The sequence below is a fragment of the Lactuca virosa genome, chromosome 8 (genome assembly GCF_052849685.1).
Source record: "Lactuca virosa cultivar CGN04683 chromosome 8, Lactuca_virosa_CGN04683_v6, whole genome shotgun sequence".
Classification (NCBI taxonomy): Eukaryota; Viridiplantae; Streptophyta; class Magnoliopsida; order Asterales; family Asteraceae; genus Lactuca; species Lactuca virosa.
In genome coordinates this window covers 30,900,077-30,922,920 of record NC_136433.1, presented here as the reverse complement: position 1 = coordinate 30,922,920, position 22,844 = coordinate 30,900,077, and the positions used below count along the sequence as shown (strand labels likewise).

The window sequence follows — 22,844 nt, the reverse complement described above, 5'->3', positions numbered from 1 at the left end:
TTGTCAAACAAATCGGAAATCGGGAAACAAACTGCTAGACAATAAGTAAGACATTGTTTCATGTATTTGTCCGGATGATATCTAGAACAGAGGATTATATGATCACTTATCTTAAATGGCGTATCATCATCTTCTCAGTTCCGAGAGACCTTGAAAGAGCTACGATTGCCGATCGGTTCCTAAAGTATTGCAGTTATAGTTATTAGACTTATCCAAGTGGGAGACTGATGGATAAGGTGTATAAGTCCATAACTATTTCTGGTATGTACTTGACCCGACCCGGCATGGTCCATTTGGGTTGCATGGCACCATGCAATTGGATAAACTAAAATGAGAGAAATAACACTTATGGTTTATTAATATATTATAAGTTCTAATATATTAATAATATTATTTAATTAGTTTGATCAAGAATTAATTTAGAATTAATTAAGTGATCAAAAGATAACTAATTAAATATATGGGTAGATTATGTAAATCTTCCATATCTTATATAGTGGGCTAAGAGGCTCCATGGATTATCAAGTTGGGTTCCACCCATAGGATGCTCCATGGAGGCTCCATGGGAGTTACAAACCCATGGGTCATGGAAATGAAGAGTCATGCCACATTAGGGTTTACATGGTGTAACCCTAGATGTGACACACTATATAAGCAACATGTTCTCCACCAAAATCGGCGACACATAAGAAACAAGAGGGCTAGAGCCGATTTTGCAAGTGTAAGATTCTCTCAAAGTTTACTCCTTTGCATTTGGTGTTGTGTGAAGCATTTGAGGCATCACACTTGGGGTGCTAGGCTCAAAAGGTTTCAAGGATCATAATCAACAACAAGGTAAGTTATTCTATCTTTCATTCAAGTTAAAAATGTTCCCCGTGTATGCTAGATAGGAATATAACCTTGGAATTCAACTTTGAATGATTATTAGACAAACATAGATCCAAGGTTATTAGGGTTGCATGTACACTTAGGAAGTGTTAGAATGCTCAAAACCCATCACTACGGACCTGCTGGATCAACTATGTGGTCTTGAGCACCACCTCAGTGCTTCCGATGACCCTCTGACCGACCTCACCCCAACAAATCGGGGTCCTACATTTCCTCCCGTAAAGCATCTCGAAGGGAGGGCGATCAATACTGGCGTGATAACTGTTGTTATACGAAAATTCCGCTAATGGAAGATACGTATCCCAACTGCCACCAAAATCTAGAACACATGCCCGCAGCATGTCCTCAAGGGTCTGAATCGTCCTCTCGCTCTGCCCGTCCGTCTGAGGGTGGAAAGCGGTGCTGAAATGGAGACGAGTACCCATCTCGTCATGAAACCGCTTCCAAAATCTGGAAGTAAACCGGACATCTCGGTCTGACACTACCGAGATAGGCACTCCATGTTGTGCCACTACCTCGCGCACATAAATATCATCTAGCTTCTCGGCCGATATACTCTCCTGAATCGGTATGAAATGCGCGCTCTTGGTCAGCCGATCCACTATGACCCATATCGAATCAACTCCACGTGCGGTCCTGCGAAGCTTAGTAATGAAATCCATGGTGATATCCTCCCATTTCCACACGGGAATGTCTAACGGCTGCATCTTGCCGTGGGGTCTCTGATGCTCCGCCTTGACCTTCCTGCAGGTCAGGCATCTCTCCACGTACCAAGCTACGTCCCGCTTCATGCAGGGCCACCAATAGTCGGGTCGAAGATCTCTGTACATCTTCGTCGCCCCTGGGTGGATGGAAAACCGAGACTTGTGGGCCTCATCCATCAACACCTGCCGTACTCCTCCCCAGTACGGTACCCAAACTCTCCCATGAAGGGTCAACAATCCCCGACTGTCATAGTCAAAGGAAGCTACTCGGCCCACAATCCTCTCACACTTCTGTCTCTCCTCCTTCAGGCCCTCAACCTGTGCCTCTCTGATCTGCTCCAATAATGGAGTAATCACCGTCATCCTCAGACAAATATCCTTGATCGGGGCGGCTACCGCCTTGCGGCTCAGGGCTTCGGCCACTATGTTGGCCTTTCCTTGATGATAAAGGATCTCACAATCGTAGTCCTTCACCACATCTAACCATCGGCGCTGCCTCATGTTCAGATTCGGCTGATCCATGAGGTACCTCAAACTCTTATGATCCGTGTAAATGATACAGCGGACCCCATAGAGGTAATGTCTCCAAATCTTGAGGGAAAACACTACTGTCCCCAACTCTAAGTCATGTGTCGGATAGTTACCCTCGTGAGGCTTCAACTGTCTAGAAGCGTAAGCTATCACATGCCCTCGCTGCATCAACACTGCTCCCATCCATGTGATCGAAGCATCACAATAGACCACAAAGTCATCCACTCCCTCTGGCAGGGTAAGAATCGGTGCCTCGCACAATCACTGTCTGAGGGTCTCAAATGCCGCCTGCTGCTCAGGCCCCCAGCGGAACACCACCGACTTCTTGGTCAGTCGGGTGAGCGGTACTGCTATCTTGGAGAAATCCTGGATGAATCTCCTGTAGTACCCTGCCAGTCCTAGGAAGCTCTGAATCTCTGTTGGAGACCTTGGGACCTCCCACTGCATAACGGCCTCTATCTTGGCCAGATCTACTAGAATACCCTTCTGGTTGACGAGGTGACCAAGGAACTGCACCTCGCGCAACCAGAACTCGCACTTGGAGAACTTCGCAAAAAGTCTATCCCTCCTCAAAGTCTCTAGCACCTCCCTCAGGTGCTCCTCATGCTGCTCCTGAGTCTTGGAATAAACCAAGATATCATCAATGAACACTATCACAGACCGATCCAACATCGGTCTGCATACACGGTTCATGAGATCCATGAACGCGGCTGGAGCGTTGGTGAGCCCGAACGGCATCACCACAAACTCATAATGACCATAGCGGGTCCTAAAAGCGGTCTTCTGCACATCCTCATCCCTGACCCGCATCTGGTGATATCCTGACCGTAAATCAATCTTGGAGAACCAAGATGCTCCCTAAAGCTGGTCAAACAAGTCGTCTATCCTCGGAAGTGGGTAACGGTTCTTCACCGTTACCTTGTTCAACTCCCGGTAATCTATGCAGATACGGTGCGACCCATCCTTCTTCCTCACGAAAAGGATCGGGGCTCCCCATGGTGAACTACTCGGCCTGATGAAACCCTTGTCTAGCAGCTCCTGCAGCTGCGAAGACAACTCCTGCATCTCTGGAGGAGCCAACCGATATAGTGCTTTGGCTATCGGAGCCGCACCCGGAACCAGGTCAATCCGAAACTCAACATGTCTCTCCGGAGGTATTCCAGGCAAATCCTCTGGGAATACGTCTGGGTACTCTCGTACTACTGGCACATCGTCAATTGTCGCCTTACCCTTCTCCCGGGCATCTACGACATAGGCGACGTACCCTGCAACCCTGCTGAACGTAGCGCCTCGCTCTCGCTGCTGAACACAATATCGGTCCGTGTTGTGGCCTTTCGCCCTGAATCACTAACTCTCCCCCACTGGGAGTGCGAACCCTCACTAACTGCAGCTCACAATCAATCACTGCCCCATTGGGGCTTAGCCAATCCATACCCATTATAACCTTATTCCCTCGCAGGGGAATGGGAACCAAGTCCACTGAAAACTGCTCATCGAATAACTGCAGCGAACACGCCCTATGAACTCTTGCGACCCTGACGGTCCTGTCATCGGCTATCTCAACCTCTAGTGGGCAATCCAGCTCCCCCAGAGCTCTGCTAAACCTCTTGTTAAGCGCAAGAGACACAAATGATCGGGTATCCCCCGAGTCAAACAATATTGTAGCCGAAATGTCGTTCACTAAGAACGACCCTATACGAAGACATATAATAATGAGAAACAATCAATATCAATAACGAGTTAAGAGGAAAATACATACCCGTCACCACATCAGGAGTCGCTCGCGCCTCCTCTGCTGTCATCTGAAAAGCTCTACTCTTCGCCACTGGCGCCTCACCCCGGCCCTGACGGCCGTCTGTAATCCTCAAAGTAGCAGGGGCAGGTACTACCACCTTCCCTGCTGCTGCTAAACTCGGGCACTGGGACTTTTTATGTCCCCTCTGATTGCAATGAAAGCAAATCAGATCTGATGCTGTGGTGGTGGTAGTAGCTGTACAGTCTCTGCTCATATGCCCAGTCCGGACGCACTTAAAGCAACCGGGACTCCCTGCCTTGCACACCCCATCGTGCACTCTCCCACACTTGCCACACCGACTGTGGCTCTGCTGTCCTCTAGGTCTGTGATCTGATACCTTGGGGTTTTTGCCCGAACTCCCTGTACCAGAAGCCACCTCTGGCTTCCTCTTCCTCTCCATCTCCAGATCTATCTCCCTCTCCCGAGCCCTCACAATCATATCATCCAGCGTCTTACAGCTGGAACGGCTCACAAACTGGCGGATATCACTCCGCAACATTTCATGATAACGGGCCTTCTTCATTTCCTCATCAGCCGCGTACTGAGGAACAAGAAGAGCACTCTCCCTGAACTTGGCGGTAATCTCCGCCACTGTCTCTGAAGTCTGAGTGAGATCCTGAAACTCCCTGGCTAACTGCTGCACCTCAATAACCGGTGCAAACTCAGCTCTGAACCTGGTAGAAAAATCAGCCCAAGTCATGGCATCAAGCGCTGCGTCATCCCCGATGACATGTCCGACCTCTTCCCACCAATCTCGTGCCCTGTCCTTCAGAAGACAGGATGCTAGTCTGACCTTGTCCCCCCTCAGGACATCTGCTGGTGCGGAACGCATTGGCGACATCCGCCAACCACCTGGTACTCGCAATGGGATCCCGTGCCCCATGGTATTCTGGAGCTCCACAAGCCCGGAACTCCCTGAAGGTGAGTGTGCGCGACCCCATCATAGCCGCCACCTCAGCACGGAAGGTGCTCAACCTCTCGTCCATCAACTCTAAGATACCCTCCTTGATCGAACCGAAGATCACAGGAGTCTGCTCAAGTATGGTGCGAGTAATCTCTGAAGAGAGAAACTCCCTAGTCTGCTCGTCCAACTGCCCGGCCTCCGGGCCTGATCCTGATCCTTCTCCGGCACCTAAACTGCCGACTGCTGGTCTAGGGCGTAAAACCACCATTCTGAAAACACATCATGACAAACGTCAGAAACACTGATATATCTCGAGGGATCGTTACTACTACCAGTTTCATGGTCTTATCTCAGCTTTCCTTGGTTCAAGTACGGATCCTCTGCTTTCAGTAGTACGGGCCCATACTACCTTCCACATCTATCCGTACTTTCCTCAAGTACTGCCTCGACTCCACCAAGTCACTTCTACTGCTACTGATCTCCGCTACTCTCATCCTAGGCTTGCCCTAGGGAAATCTCTGACTCTACTCAATCCAGTCCTCAGCTGCTGAAGGCCTCCTTGTAATGCCAATTAGCCATCACCTGAATACCATCACATGTGGCGAGGCTCAGATAATCCTTCGAGTAAAAGACTCGTCCCTACAACGGTTAGACTCAAACAAGAGCTGCGCAATAGGGCCAAATCTAGCACTCTGAGATTATTCAACCCTGTTCACATGTGACGTGACGTATTCACCTAATAGCTAATTCCCATCACTCCGAGTCCCACAAAGCACGAAGCAAGCAGCATTCAGACACAGGAGACTACTCAAGAAATTCTATCCTCATAACAAGGAACTATGCTAGCATACAATGCTAAGCTCATACTATCAGGCATAACCTAAATAGGCTATCCTACTGCTGTCTACTCAATACCAGCATGCAATTCTCATAAAGCTGAAACACATATAGCAGGCACATAAGGCATCCTCCTAGATCCTTAGTCCTATTCTAGCATGCTGTTCTACTGAAACTGGAACTGATATACATAACATAAACTTGTATGGGTAATTTGGGAGTACTTACTTGAGCTCGGCTGATCGCATGCACCACACCCTTTTTCTTTTTAAGTTTCTTTTTCAAAAATTTCTTTCGAAAACATTTTTCTTTTGAAAAATCTTTTACCGTTTCCTTAGTTTGAGTCCAGTCATACCCGAAAGTGTGCCTGAATCCCTCAAACCAAGGCTCTGATACCAACTTGTAACGACCCAAAAACACGACCCAAAAATTTTTGTTTCAACGTTACTAAAAATCACAATATCTATGTCATATCATAAAAACCATGGAGCATGTATCTCAAAAGTTATAAACCATGTATCAAATTAGAAAAAAAAGTGACAAATCATATCAAACTATCAGAGTGAACTCCCAGACTAAACTGAAGCTGTGGTGTGTGCCATGCCATCATCCCAAGCTCTTCCCCTTGCTAGCGGAAGTACCTGAAACCAAAACTGAAACTGTAAGCACAAAGCTTAGTGAGTTCCCCAAACTACCACATACCATACAACGACATGTAAGCAATTACTGGGCCCCGCCCACTGCATCGGGCCCCGCCTGGCATCGGACCGAAGTCCGGAACAAACTTGGGCCCCGCCCACTACATCGGGCCCCGCCCGGCATCAGACCGAAGTCCGGAACTGGGTTGGGCCCTGCCCACTACATCGGGCCCCGCCCGACATCAGACCGAAGTCCGGAATTGGTTTGGGCCCCGCCCACTACATCGGGCCCCGCCCGGCATCAGACCGAAGTCCGGAAATAGTTTGGGCCCCGCCCACTACATCGGTCCCCGCCCGACATCGAACCGAAGCTCGGAACTATAGCACATAACATAACTGAACATATCATGCAAGAATCACGAAGACAACAAGCATACATATCTACTTCTCGGGACCCTCTCGGCATCGGACCGAAGCCCGGAACTACTGCTAACTAGACGGGTCGGCATTGTGGCCGTAGACCCGTTCCTACTGAAAGGAAACTCACCTCGTAAGCTAGATGCTGAAAAAGCTACTCGGGAACTGTCTGCTGCTGCTCCGGTATCTCCCCGGCTACAATTCCCATAAATACTTTCGATCAAATACTGATAACTAAACTAAGGGTGAAATGACTATTTTACCCCTGGTCAAAGTCAACTTCCTGGTCAAAGTCAACTTCCAGTTGACTCGACTCGTCGAGTTGGCTCGCCAACTCGCCGAGTCCCTATCCTTTCCTCAAATCTCTATACATCTCTACTCGCCGAGCTTTAGCACCGACTCGACGAGTTCTTTCTCGACACTAACACTAAGTCCGTCTTCATCTGACTCGCCGAGTTGTATGAACAACTCGTCGAGTCCTCCTTCATTCTATGAACATGTCCAGTCAACGACTCGCCGAGTCGTATGAACAACTCGTCGAGTTTGTTCTTGAGGCAAGAAGATTTCCTTGGACTCGCCGAGTCAGGGCGTTGACTCGCCGAGTCCCCCATTACTGAGTCCGTAACCCAACTCACTGAGTCCACCTCCTACTCACTGATTCCACTCGTAATAACTCAAAGGGGAAAATCGGGGACTCGCGACCCGACTCGTCGAGTCTGATGAACAACTCGCCGAGTCCCTTGCATGCAGAATCTATACAGTCGATTCTAGTCAACTTTAGTGCATCCAATTCGTAGATCCAAGCTCCTGGGACAATCTGAACACGTAAAGTTGCTAACTTTACGTGTAACCAAGATGAAATGAAGCAATAACACTCAAACTTTGCTCTTTAGGAGGGTTACTTGACTAAGACGAAGCCATGGCTGCCAAAAGGTGGTCTCCTTGAGCTTCTGGAGCTCAAGAGAGACTAGATCTAAAGTATGACCCGATCACAAGGCTTATCACATAGGATTTGGGGTTTTTGTGCTTAAAACCATCAATTTAGGGACAAACTAGATCTATTAGAATAGTAACCAAGATGAGAGCTTTATTACCAGAAAGGATGATCAAAGAGGAGTGTATTCTGGATCTACTTCTTCTTCCTTGAGTTTCTTCTACCTTTTCCTTCTTTTCCTTGCTCCAAAATGCACCAAAAGTTACTTTATGAGGTAAAGATCACTCACACACACACAAGGGGGCTAGGGTTTCGGGAATAAGTCTCTAGGGAGTGAAGGAGGCTGGTTTTGGGGCTATAATGACGTTTATATAGGGTACAAACCCTTGAAATTAGGGCTTCATCCAGACAGGCGGACTCGCCGAGTCCCAACTTATGGACTCGCCGAGTAGCCGACTTAAATCGCGTGCAAATCTCGTCTCTACTCGACGAGTCGGGCTACAGACTCGTCGAGTACCCCTCAAGAAATGAAACTTACTTTATTTAAATTACATACCGGAAATGGGGCGTTACAGCAGAGCTCCAGACTATCATGGGGCTCGGGACACCATTGCTAGCAGCAGATGGTTGGCCGATGTCTCCAACGCTTTTCGTATGAGCCGTTGTCCCGAGGGGGACAAGGTCCGACTTGCTTCCTGTCTTCTGAAGGACAGAACATGTGACTGGTGGGAGGAGGTCGGACATGCCATTGGAGATGATGCATCTCTAGGGCGTGAGTAGAGCCGGTTGTAGGAGCAGAGACGTTCAACTACTTCACTCAAAATTTGAGGTGAGTTTTCCTCCAGTAGGAACGAGTCGAAGGCACCAATGCCGGCCCATTTATGTATGTTCACGTATGCCGGACTTAGGTCCGATGCCGGGGTTTGCCCGATATAGGTTATATGATTCCGAAATTCGGTCTGATGTCGGGGAAAGCCCGAGGAATGTTTGTATGCTTGATGTCTTTGTGATTCTTGCATGTGTATGTTTATATGTTTCGGGCTTCGGTCCGATGTCGGGGCAATCCCGAGGAATGTTTAACTTATATGTTATATTATATGTTACCGGATTTCGGTCCGATGCCGGGGCAAGCCCGAGGAACATTATATGTTTATGTTATGTGTTTATGTTATATGTTTGTTGATATGTTATATGTATACCGGACCTCGGTCCGATGCCGGGCGGGGACCGATGCCGGACTTCAGTCCGATGCCGGGCGGGGCCTGATGCCGGATTCGTCCGATGCCGGGCGGGGCCCGATGTAGCAGGCAAGGCCAAATGTATGTTATTATGTGATTATGTGTATGGTATGTGGTAGTTTGGGGAGACTCACTAAGCTTCGTGTTTACAGTTTTCAGTTTTGGTTTCAGGTATTTCCGCTAGCAAGGGGAAGAGTTGGGGATGACTGCATCGCACACACCACAGCGTTTAGCCTGAGATGATTTACTCTGATATTTGGACATGTGATTTTGATACAATGTTTTGATATGATCTTTTGAGATATTATCACTTATGTGTAACGCCCGTAGATCCGGGCTAGTCAATTTAGAGACGATAAACATCAAAAGTGACTTTTTGATAAAAGATTATTTAGAATGAATAATCTTAACTAAGTTGTAGTGGTCGTGACAAGGATTCTGGATATATAAAGAATGTCGAAATCCGAGTTATAACGAAGAAGTTATGACCTGTCGAAGTTTCGTGACAGAACCGGTATAAAACTGCGTGACGTAAATAGTGAATTTACGATAGAGCGATATTTAGCCTTAGTGATCTAAACGAAAGTCGTAGAATACGTTAAACCGAGAGCGTGCATAAAAAGAACGTCTAAATCTGACTTCGTATGAGGAAGTTATGATTTTTTGGAGTTTCGACTTAGCGGTATGCAGCCCAAAGTTCAAATATGAGATAGAGTGGTTTCTAGACGAAACAATCTAAACGAGAATCGAAGATCTCGTCGATAGTAGTCCAACGGTAAAAAGACAGACGAAAACAGACGTCAGATGAAGGAGTTGTGAATTCCTAACGGAGTTTTCCTGTCCCGGCCTACTAAAAATAATATAATAAAAGTTAAAGTCACAATTAGCCGATGGAGTCTAAACGAGAGTTGTACAACATAATCTCACCTACGCGTGCATATAAAGAACGTCGAAAACGGAGCTCGTATGCGAAAGATATAAATTTCTGAAGTTCGGGGCACAAACCCCGACACTGTGTCAGAATTCACGACATGAACACAGTGTTCACGATGTGAACTCAGAAGTGACGCCTTCCAGAGCAAGTGGACTTATGACGAACACAATGACCTATGCCTGACTGAACTCACGACGTGAATTTTGGGATTCACGACGTGAATCCAGAAAAATGGCCCTATAAATAGAAACCGAAGGGCAGCCGGCCATGGTTGCTAATTCCTTCACTCTCTCACTCCCGATACCCTCTCTAGCTTCTTGAAGTACCCCCGAAGCCCCGGTATCATCCCGACACCCGAAGCGAGTCCCGAAACCCCGAAGATCCCGAGAAGAAAAGAGTTTTAAACCGAAACTCTGCCCGCGAGAAGCGCGGTTTGTGAAGATATCCCAGTTTCATCAAAGAATACTACTTGAAGAGCCGTAGTGCTGTCCGATAATCGTCTTATCAAGTGAGTGTGTAGTTACTTTCACCTTACACATAGATATGAAGTATTTGTTATAAAATACGTGTTATGTGTGTGTGTGTGTGTGTATATATATATATTGTTTGTTTACTTGAGATGGATGTTGAATGAATGTTTTATACAGGTTTTTAAATGATTTAAACTATATATGTAATTTATATCTACAAATATGTTGGGTAGAACATGGGTAGATGAAATAGTTGGTGTGTGAGGAAATATGAGTTTGAGGATGAGATGAAAGATGATATAGATCATGAGATGAGGGTGACAGGTGAAAAATGAGTGAAACCTTTACCCAAACGATCGCCCCGTCATTCAGCAGAGTAGGGATGACAACCACGGACGATTCTAGACAGTCCAGTGGAACACTAGCAGGCTCGCAACTTGTAGGTTTTGTGGACTTGATGTTCACCGGTGTACTCTAAAAACCCTGGCAGCTATAGATTTAGTGCCTTATATAAATACGATGGTAGCTATGGATTTAGTACTGTGTAGATGAACCTTGGTAATTATGGATTTAGTGCCTGTTGAGAAAACCTTGGTAACTATGGATTTAATGTCTGTTGAGAAAACCCTGGCAACGATGGATTTCGTGCCGATTCCTTAGGATAATCCTTAGGAATAAATGAACGAGGAATAGCTGATTCTTAGGGTAAATCTCTAAGAAATAAAAGGAGATAATGGGGGTGGGTAATTGGGTTGATTGTTTGATGATTGAAATTAATATAATTATTTATTGTGGGTTGAAAACCCTATATGCTCACCAGGCTCCCAAGTCTGACCCACTCAGTTTTATTTGTATTACAGGTAGTGGCGTGAGAGCATAAGTTGGATGAATCATCAAGCTATTTTGTTTATAGGCATGTAGTTGTATATAACTGTTGTAAGGCTTATAATGTGTCGTTTATGCTTTTGGTCTGTATCGGAACATGACATCCCGAATTTTGTTATATATGAAAATACATTTCTTTAATAAATGCTTTGATAAATTTTATTTTATCATATTTTGTTTTGGGAACAAATTCTGCAACTCTTTTAATCAAATGATTACTCTGATTTTATTTTAAAAGCATAAATTAAATCGGTCTTTTCTGGCCGTGAAAATGAGGATGTCACACTTATGTTTTTTTGAGATAATTTGGATTACTATGGTTTAATTTATAAATTAAAACGAAATTTTTGGACCGTATATTTGTGATGTTTCAAGTTTGGTTGCGAGGTTCAACTTAATGTCTAAATTCATACTATTAAATATTTAAATCATATGTTTTGTTTATTTATTTATATTTATATTTGGGAAATATAGAGAGTGGTACCTAGGAATATCATTGTAAGACAAAGAGGCACTCGTTTCCACCCAGGAGATTATGTAGGAATGGGAAAAGATCATACACTTTTTATGCTTTAAAAGAAGGACGTGTGAAATTTGAACGCCATAAGCTTAGTGGACGCAAGTGGATCCATGTTAGTGCTAAAACATTTTTTCAACACATTGGATTAGGTTGTAGTATCATCAGATATTGTTCTTAGGGCTCGTTTGATATTGCTTCTAACCGGGTCCAAGAGAGGACCCGGTCCAAAAAAGATCAATCAGGATGTTTGATTTCGTTTTAAAATCAAGGACCCGGTCCATGTTGTGGACTCGGTCCAAGAAAAAGGATTGATTCGGTCCTTCACTTTCAATTGATGGACTGGGACAAAAACGTTCGTTGCCTTGCCTTTCCGATTTCGCCCTACACTTTGTGACAATCTCCACAGAAAAAGCAGCAAGTTGGTTCCTCCCAACCCCGCTGCTCACCGACTGCTTTCTTCCTCCGACCACTCAACTGGAGACGTCTGCTGACCAAGTTAGTTTTCCTTGCCTTTTTCTCATTTTTTGTTGCTTGATTCTTGCTGAATTTTTTTCTGTGATTTCCTACTTCGCTGTCCTTCTTTTGTTCCTTTTGTTGTTGATGTGCATTTGCTTTGCTCGATTTGTGCTTAATGTGATGTTATTTGCTTTTTTTTCCCCGATTTTTTACTGTTATTGCTGTTGTCCTTTTTTTCATGCGTCGCCCCCTTCCCTGTTGTTAGGTTGTTGTTAGGTTCTGATCTCATCTATCTCTGCAAAACGATTCTGACTCACAATAGATTCTTGCTGAAAATTTTGATTTTTATTTAACCATTATTTGTGTGGTTGTTTTTTTTATTTTTGTTCTTTGCTGATTGTTGGATAATAGGTGAAATTCCAGCTTGGATTGGTGATAATGAAGAAGAATTTCATTGAATTAGGCTATATATTTGTGTTTATGCGAAAAACGTGTGTATATTTGTGTAAAAACAAAAAAAAAATATTTGATATTTCCACATGAAAACAGATGAATGGTTTGTATGTATATATGTTTGTATGCTTTGTTATGTTTTAAAAGATATGTTTAACCTTTGGAGAAACAAATAGAGTGCAATGTTTTCATAAAAAATGTTGTTTGAGTGGTTTTTTTTTTTTCCAAACAAAGGTTATAAATCTTTAATTTCTTTATTTTTTTTACTGTAAGTTGAATGTTTTTATTTTAAAAAATGTTGTTTGAGGGTAATATAGTCATTTTGGTCAGTCAGTAATATGAAAAATCAAACAACAAATTTCAGTAGGAAGTTGACTCAGTCAGAACTTTCAACCCAATCAGCTTCTAACCCAGTCAGTTCTAACTCAATTGGTAACTATCAAACGACCCCTTAGTATTATCATTTGCTAAATCTAAAAGAAATACCAAACCCTTAGAAAATTTCATCTTATTGCTAAACAAGAAAAATATATGATCTTAAACTCATTCAACAATACAAAAATTCGATAATGTCAAGAGTATAGTATAATACTATAATCATATCCTCGAGCGTCCCTGCTAACCCATCCATAGGCCATAGCCGAAAGTTTTAATTAGACCGAGGCAATCTGTGATACCTGTCAGACACAAATTTATATGACAAGAATATGACAAACACAAACACGACACAAAATGTTAAATGTGTTTTGTGTATCAAACACACACACGACACGTAATTAATCCATGTGACTTGTGACAAGCCACGATTAAACATGTTTTTAACTGTGTCACATAAAAATATGAATTTAATTTGTGTTTATACATGTCGTGTGTCACGTGTTTATACGTGCGGCCGATTAATCGGCGATTAATCGCTTGACGGCCATAAACCGATTACGATTAGGGTGCTTGGCGGAAATTGGTCAAAATCGGTCAAAGTCGGCATTGGCGGTCCTTGGCGGCCCTTGGCGGTCTCGGCGGTCATAGGCGGGAATTTTTTAAAAAATTCAAAAAATTTTAATTTTCAAATATTACACCAAAATTTTAAAATTTCAAAATTTTAAGCTTTCAAATTTTAAAATATTAAACTAAAATTTTCAAATTTTCAAATTTTTAAAATTTTAAATTTTTAAATACTTAGTTTTTTAGGGAATATAAAATTTTTAAATAATTTTATTAATAATTAAGGGTCCCCGATTAATCTCCGATTAATCCCCGCCTAGTCCGATTAATCGCTTATCGTCAGTCGACCGCCGAGCTACCGCCGAACGATTTTTACAACCTTGGTCGCATGTCAACACGAATTTAATTTGTGTTTAGAATATTTTAAATATATAAATAATTTGAATATTAGTCAACTTTATAAAAAACAAAAACAAATTATTTAGTTGAGAATTAAAATTTATAAACAAAAAATATATTATAGTTTAAAATATTATAGATAATTTTTTTTAGAAAAAAAAACATATTATGGTTTTTTATTGAGTGAAACTTTTTGAATTTATTTAAAAAACAGTTTAGTAAACTAATAAATGAAAGAAATATATTGAAAATTAAAAATATAGCTAAATAATAAATAATTATTATTTGTTTTCAGAAAATAACTACACGAATCGCAGGTGGTTAGACTCATCTGTGATTTCATGACTCTCAGCTACAATATCATCTTCATGGGCCGCAAGTTGACATATTTTCGGCCCATGACCATCATAATATTATGTAGGCATAAGATGACTTATTATGATTATTTTTTAAATAATTGCAAATGGCTAAAAACCATTTGCGATTTCCTCTGGTGTGACCTACGAATGTATAAGTCACTAATGTATAATGCACGTATCAAAGACTTATACATTTTCAGTTAGTGAAAGATGACACGTGATTGTACAAGTCACTGATGCACGATATATGGATTAGTGACTTGTTCATTCTTATCTAACAATTTTCCACCTAAGATTTCATGTCATATAGTTGTGATTTCCTCTACTACAACCAAGATTTTTGAATTTTGACTAATAAACACCTATAAACTTATCTTAAATGTATAATAACTAATAAGACGCGATTACAACATGAACCAAATAGATTACTTGTTAAGTTTCAAGTGAATATTATTCTTGAGTTGTTATAGGGAATTGAAAGAATTTCATGTAAAAATAAAAATTATTTCAAAAATTTTAGATTTATATATTACAACATAAAGCAGCCCATGTACATTAGATCATGAAATCACATATGAGCCTAATCACTTCCAATTTGCAAGACTGTTTTCGAAAAAAATATATATTAATTTTTAGCTGTTTTTTGCGAATTTATTAATGAATATGGCTATTTTTGTAAATACAAAATTGATTGAAAGACAAACCCGTAAAAACAAAGAAGGTCACGAGTAATATGTAAATACGTATACAGAGGTTTTTGAAAGTGAAAAACCGATTCTCCCCGCTTCGTCAACATCGGCTCATTTCGTATATAGCGATCGGGCTGCCAGCGGCTACTTACTCCGTCGACGTTGATCTTCGACGAATCTTTTAAGGTGCAGCTTCATCAAGGTGTTCAATTCTCTAGGTTTCTCTTCATATATCCTTTTTTGTGTTTCATTGAAATCAACCTAAGGTTTATTTTCTGGATGACTGTTTATCATGAATTCTTTTGTTGCAAATCGTTTTTACATTGTCGGCTGTGCTAATGCTTCTCGTTTTTTGGTCGATTTCAGATCCTCAAGTTTTTTTGTTCTATATGTTTTTGGTGTACTGATGCATCGAACGATGTTATCAATTTATCATTCAAGTTGCCTCGTTTAACATCAAAACATGTTCCGTATACGTTGTTATTGTTCAAGTTGCCTCGTTTGATTCTTTAGTTGGGTTTTTAACTAGGAATTTGAGGTCTTACATTTGAACTTGGACACCGTAAACCAATTACCCTTGCGCTTGTTTGTTAGCTTTATGTATCCATTCTATGTATAGAGTTCAATTTATGTTCTTTCAATGGATTATGTTCTCCATTGGAATTAGGGTGTAAAGGATTTATGATGTTTTCCAGTGACTGAAGTTGCATTTGTTGGTTGATTATGGTTGGATATTTCAGACTAATCTAATTTCAACTCCTTCTCAATCGCCGATCCTTCATAGTGATGCAATAATGATACATTCAACTAACACGATGCTTGCATCATATATCTTTTGACATTTTGAGCTCCTAAATCTTTGGTATGCAAGGACTTCACTAAAAGTAAAAGTAAAGTTTATAAGGTATGGACCATATTAGATAGTATTAAAATATAAGTTGATGAATTTTTATGTTATTTGATAATTCGGTTAATGCCCAAATCATGACTAAAAACGTAAATTTCAACATATTTCTATTTTTTTCATAATTATTTTAACCATTTAAATGCATTTTTGCGTAACGCGCGAGGTTACATCTAGTATATATATATATATATATATATATATATATATATATATATATATATATATATATATATATATATATATATATATATATATATATATATATATATATATATGTTAATTGATAATTCGGTTAATGCCCAAATCATGACTAAAAACGTAAATTTCAACATATTTCTATTTTTTTCCATAATTATTTTAACCATTTAAATGCATTTTTGCGCAACGTGCGAGGTTACATCTAGTATATATATATATATATATATATATATATATATATATATATATATATATATATATATATATATATATATATATATATATATATATATATATATATATATATATATATATATATATATATATATATATATATATATATACATCTAGTATATATATATATATATATATATATATATATATATATATATATATATATATATATATATATATTTTAGTTTATAATAAAATTAATTAAACTTTTATAATAAAATTTTATAATTATTAATCATTTTTTTTTTTTAAATAAATCATTTTAAATACATATGGAAAATAGAGTTAGGCTTCTTCGGTCTTCACTTCACAATCACATCCCACTACGAGATACGGCCGACTTCTCCCACTCCCACCCAAGACGTGACCGGCGACCCAACGCCTTTGACCTTTCCTGTCACCAGCTTTGTCGACGACAGTCACCGGCCGCCGACGCCTTTCACCGGTCTTCACGGATCACGATCTTTGTCGACAACAGACTCGACAGTCGACTGTGTACTGTGTCTTCAAGTTCGTATATCTCGACCGTGAGTCCGTGACTTCACATCCCCTGCTAAGTGGTAATCTACCCTCTATTTTACTCTCTGATACGAGTTTGATTTACCGATTGCTTGATTTACCCTCGACAGTCACTGTTGGCTCAGTGTTTGTTTACCGATATATGATGATTTAAGCTCTATTTCTCACTGTTTTGTCAATAAAATATGTGATGTTGCTGTGTAATCTATTTCTCAGTGTATTGTCACTATTTTATCAATAAAATCTGTGATGTTGCTGTGTAATTTATGAGAGATGTTGCTGAATCTGATAAGTTTAATGTTAAGAGATAAGTTCAATGTTGCTGTGTAATTTCTGCATTTTTCCTTTGCTTATTCTACTTGACCATAAGTTCAATGTTGACAGATTATGGGATCTTACTTCATTTAGAGTTCTTTATTTCGACTTTGATGGTAATTATTTGACTTCTGGAGTTGGGTTCTTTATCTGACCTTGGTTCTTTGATTTTGACTTATTTGAATTGTGACTCAAGTTGTTTATTTTCACTTTTATTTTGACTTTGATAGTTTGAATTGTGATTGCTACATTGGCTTTGACATTTTGATTCGATTTCAATAGCTGGTTACTGCCTTATTGGATGTTGGAACTTCATTAGTGAAATTTCTTAACTTCATTAGTTCATTAATCATTACTAGAACTTCATCAACTAAATAACTCATTTTTGCAACTTATTTACTGCCTATAGTTCAAGTGTTATATAGTTATATTTCATATTTTGTTGTAGATTGATTCATTATTTTGCATTCGAACTCGGACCCGGACCCACATACCATTGAAGTGTTACATAGAACATTGCACTGCTCAACTGTAAAAAACCGATTTAACAGCACAAAATTTGTAATCAAGAGGACTAAGTTTTGAATCATTGTTTTTCGTCCTGACATCATTAATCTCCGAACAATGGTAAGTGTAAATAATTTACTTACATGAGCTTATTGAGATAATGCTTTGAAGTTTGAACAATAAGGTTTTGTGATCTTTTGATCTGCGTTAACAAATTGGTTTAAAGCATTGTAGGTATTCGTTAAAATGCATGAATGAGACTGAATATAGAAATGTGGTTCATTAGATTTGCTCCTAATTCAGTACTTCCTGTATTTATAAAGGGAGCTTTTTACTGTCATGTATCTTCGTCGGGCATCATTGATGTTACATAAATCAAGAAGGCTGTTTAGTAGCAGCACCAGCCATGATATTGCCAGCACCATTGATGAGCTTAATAAGGTGCACTTTTAATTATTTCTGTAACTTCAAGAATTAAATCTGTTTTTTTTCCTTATATCTGCACCAGAATGGGAAGATGTCATAGAAGAATTGCATGTATTGATGCATTAATAGACCTCATAAAAAAATTTAGACCATGTTCAATCTACTTATATTATATGGGACACTAATGATTGATGAAGTTTGACATTATAGAAACGGGAATTAATTATAAAATGTTTGAAAATTTTCAGGAGATGGAATTTGTTTTTGGTGAAGCTCCACCTACAAGTCTTACTGGTTCCAGTGAAAGTCAACCTATATCCCAAGACTCGGAGATTACACCTGTTGAAAAAATAAAAATGGAAATGGAAAATGAATCAAAACTGAGCCATATTAGTGTGAAAGGTGAAGCTCAAATGGTGGATGTGTCTCACAAGGATATTAGCAAGAGAGTTGCAATTGCAAGCTGCAAAGTTATTTTGGGGAAGAAAGTATACGACTTAGTTTCTGCCAACCAGGTTGCAAAGGGAGATGTTCTTAGTGTAGCAAAGATAGCTGGAATAACAGGAGCAAAACAGACTAGTAATCTTATCCCACTATGCCACAATATCAACTTAACTCATGTTGGTGTTGATTTACGATTAAACCCTTGTGATTATTGTGTTGAAATACGAGGGGAAGCTGCTTCAACAGGTAAAACCGGGGTTGAGATGGAAGCATTGACAGCAGTTACTCTTGCTGGGTTAACTGTTTATGATATGTGTAAGGCTGCATCAAAACATATTCAGATTACAGATGTACGATTGGAACATAAAACTGGAGGGAAGAGTGGGGATTGGTCCAGGGAGAAGAAACAATGATTCTTCAGATTATGGATGTTAGTGCTAAAACATTTTTTGAACACCTTGAATTAGGTTGTAGTATCATCATATATTGTTCTTAGTATTATCATTTGCTAAACAGGAAAAATATATGATCTTAAACTCGTTCAACAATTCAATAATGTCAAGAGTATAGTATAATACTATAATCATATCCTCGAGCTTCCCTGCCAACCCATCCCATAGGCCATAGCCAAAAGTTTTAATTAGACCGGACAATCTGTGATACCTGTCGAACACAAATTTATACGACAAGAATTTGGCAAAAACAAACACGACATGAATTGTTAAACGTGTTTTGTGTATCAAACACGACACGTAATTAATCCATGTGACCTGTGACAAGCCTCGATTAAACACGTTTTTAACTGTGTTACATAAAAATACAAATTTAATTTGTTTTTATACATGTCGTGTGTCACGTGTTTATATGTGTCGCGTGTCGACACTAATTTAATTTGTGTTTAAAATATTTTAAATATATAACTAATTTGAATATTTATCAACTTTATAAAAAACAAAAACAAATTATTTAGTTGAGAATTAAATTTTATAAACAAAAAATATATTATAGTTTAATATTTTATAGATAGTTTTTTTAGAAAAAAACATATTAAGGGTTTTTATTGAGTGAAACTTTTTGAATGTATTTAAATAGTCTAGTAAACTAATAAATGAAAAAAATATATTGAAAATAAAAAATATAAATAAATAATAAATAATTTTGATTTGTTTTCAGAAAATAATCACACGAATCGTAAGTGGTTAGACTCATCTGTGATTTCATGACTCCCAGCTACGATATCACCTTCATGGGCTGCGATTTGACATATTTTCGGGTCATGACCACCCTAATATTGTGTAGACATAAAATGTCTTATTATTTTTTTTAAATAATTGCAGATGGCTAAAAACCATTTGCGATTTCTTCTGGTGTGACCTACGAATGTATAAGTCACTAATGTATAATGCACGTATCAAAGACTTGTACATTTTTCAGTTAGTGAAAGATGATACGTGATTGTACAAGTCACTGATGCACGATGTATGCATTAGTGACTTGTTCATTCTCATCTAACAATTTTCCACCTATTGCCGTTCCAAAAAAAAACAATTTTCCACCTAAGATTTCATGCCATATAGTTGTGATTTCCTCTACTACAACCGAGATTTTTGAATTTTGACTAATAAACACTTATAAACTTATCTTAAATGTATAATAACTAATAAGACCGCGATTATAACATGAACTAAATAGATTACTTGTTAAGTTTCAAGTGAATATTATTCTTTTGAGTTGTTATAGGGAATTGAAAGAATTTCTTGTAAGAATTAAAAATTATTTCAAAAAATTTAGATTTATATATTATTGGTTCATGGGTTCTATGGGTCTAAATGAGCCCATTTAGCAGCCCATGTACATTAGATCATGAAGTCACATATGAGCCTAATCACTTCCGATTTGCAAGACTGTTTTCGAAAAAAATATATATTAATTTTTAGCTATTTTTTGCGAATTTATTAATGAATATGGCTATTTTTGTAAATACTAAATTGATTGAAAGACAAACCCGTAAAAACAAAGAAGTTCAGGAGTAATATGTAAATACGTATACAGAGGTTCTTGAAAGTGAAAAACCGATTCTCCCCGCTTCGTCAACATCGGCTCATTTCGTATATAGCGATCGGGCTGCCGGCGGCTACTCACTCCGTCGACGTTGATCTTCGACGAATCTTTTAAGGTTCAGCTTCATCAAGGTGTTCAATTCTCTAGGTTTCTCTTCATATATCCTCTTTTTGTGTTTCTTTGAAATTAACCTAGGGTTTATTTTCTGGATGACTGTTTATCATGAATTCTTTTGTTGCAAATCGTTTTCACATTGTCGTCTGTGCTAATGCTTCTTGTTTTTTGGTCGATTTCAGATCCTCTCGTTTTTGTTCTATATGTTTTTGGTGTACTGATGCATCGAACGATGTTATCTATTTATCATTCAAGTTGCCTCGTTTAACATCAAAACATGTTCCGTATACGTTGTTATTATTCAAGTTGCCTCGTTTGATTCTTTAATTGGGTTTTTAACTAGGAATTTGAGGTCTTACATTTAACTTAGACACCGTAAACCAATTACCCTTGTGCTTGTTTGTTAGCTTTATGTATCCATTCTATGTATAGAGTTCAATTTATGTTCTTTCAATGGGTTATGTTCTCCATTGGAATTAGGGTGTAAAGGATTTATGATGTTTCCCAGTGACTGAAGTTGCATCTGTCGGTTGATTATGGTTGGATATTTCAGACTAATCTAATTTCAACTCCTTCTCAATCGTCGATCCTTCATAGCGATGCAATAATGATACATTCAACTAACACGATGCTTGCATCATATATCTTTTGACATTTGAGCTCCTAAATCTTTGGTACTTGTGATTATGCAAGGACTTGCACTTGCTAGTGCTATACTGCCATTACTTTCCATGATATTACATCAAAAGATGAAGCTATATACATCTTGTGATGTTGCCTACTTAACTTTAGCTCACATTTTGTTTAATACTAGGGCTTACCTGAAGAACAGATGGAAGGTAAACTTGGTTTTCAAATCACATAGCAGCAGAACAAAAATGTATTAAGTTTCATAAAAATGAAACTTGAGTTAGATTGGAACAAATCTAAAACCTGGTTACTGTTTAATGGCATTGTCCCTCTGAAAAAATAAAAAAATAGATGTCTTAAATGCCTTAAATCTTGATAGGGAAATACCTTATAATGATAAAGTACCAAGAAAAAAAGGTTTTACATAAACAAAAAATTCTAAAAAGTTTGTAATTTCTGATTTCCTTTCACTAGAGACCTGCAATCTCTACTCATAGTCTCTTCCCCCTTCTTCTATATGCTCCTCTTTCAATAGAAGCTCTGACAATTGCTCAATTAGGTTATATAGGCGCCTTCAGTAACTTGTTCTCATTATTTATAAATCCTTTTTTTTTTATTTAAATTGCCTACAGGTTTGAGTTACATAAAAGAGGAGGATGAATTTTGCAGCTTCTTTGTGCAGAAGATTAACTGTTAGCAACCTGGTTACAAAAATTCCTGTCTACAGTTCTGCAAGAGGTACACCTCTTAAAATCTTTTGTTTTTGTCCTTCCATTATATTCTTTTAATTGTGGTAACATTTTTTTGTAACTGAATGATAGATGTAACTGGAGATGGATTGAGCATGATATTCAGACGTTGGGCCACCAAAAAAACAGCAGGGTCAACAAAAAACGGACGCGACTCAAAACCCAAGATGCTTGGTGTCAAGAAGTTTGGTGGCGAGGTTCAACTAAATTTCTAAATTCATATTAAATATTTAAATCACATTATTTTTTCTTTTGTATTCATTTAAAATTGTAAAATACAGAGAGTGGTACCTGGGAATATCATTGTGAGACAAAGAGGCACTCGTTTCCACCCAGGAGATTATGTTGGAATGGGAAAAGATCATACACTTTATGCTTTGAAAGAAGGATGTGTGAAATTTGAACGCCATAAGCTTAGTGGACGCAAGTGGATCCATGTTGAGCCCAAAGAAGGCCATGTACTTCACCCAATTTACTTAAAAGATGCACCAGAGTCAAACACCACATCTTAGTTCTTAGGTCAGCTTTTGCTTTTTTTCTTTTCTTCTATAAATCATGTTTGATTAGTTCAGACTTGAAAGATTTTCTAAGTTTCATTTTGATTGTTTTTGGAACTTTTATCCAATAATTTATTGAGTTTTTTTGTGGGAAGTTGTCAATTACTTGCAACTTGGCAAGGGTTTTACTTACTTCAATTGGTGTTTTACATATACAAATTACTAAAGATATTTATACTACTTAACTATA

General features: G+C 39.0%; 2 protein-coding genes and 1 pseudogene across 7 annotated transcripts in view; all 3 read left to right on the top strand.

The window, feature by feature from the left end:
• Positions 1–22,844, top strand: part of LOC145128867 (uncharacterized) — a 175,734-nt pseudogene that overhangs the window by 133,234 nt on the left and 19,656 nt on the right. The gene's annotated exons all lie outside the window — the stretch shown is intronic.
• LOC145129992 (cyclic pyranopterin monophosphate synthase-like) lies at positions 16,631–19,091 on the top strand. Of its 3 annotated transcripts, none has more exons than XM_079064831.1 (4): positions 16,631–16,892; positions 17,615–17,793; positions 17,997–18,114; positions 18,348–19,091. In XM_079064831.1, exons 3-4 carry the CDS (start codon positions 18,013–18,015, stop codon positions 18,954–18,956), a joined length of 711 nt encoding a protein of 236 aa, XP_078920957.1. In that variant the 5' UTR covers positions 16,631–16,892; positions 17,615–17,793; positions 17,997–18,012; the 3' UTR covers positions 18,957–19,091. The 3 variants fall into 3 exon arrangements, with proteins under 3 accessions (XP_078920957.1, XP_078920958.1, XP_078920955.1); XM_079064832.1 differs by having other exon boundaries at positions 17,900–18,114; XM_079064829.1 differs by lacking the exon at positions 17,615–17,793.
• LOC145129993 (uncharacterized) lies at positions 20,574–22,748 on the top strand. 3 transcript variants are annotated; one of them, XM_079064834.1, is made up of 4 exons: positions 20,574–20,751; positions 21,981–22,086; positions 22,170–22,294; positions 22,379–22,748. In XM_079064834.1, exons 2-4 carry the CDS (start codon positions 22,005–22,007, stop codon positions 22,607–22,609), a joined length of 438 nt encoding a protein of 145 aa, XP_078920960.1. In that variant the 5' UTR covers positions 20,574–20,751; positions 21,981–22,004; the 3' UTR covers positions 22,610–22,748. The 3 variants fall into 3 exon arrangements, with proteins under 3 accessions (XP_078920960.1, XP_078920959.1, XP_078920961.1); XM_079064833.1 differs by having other exon boundaries at positions 20,575–20,735; XM_079064835.1 differs by having other exon boundaries at positions 20,578–20,719.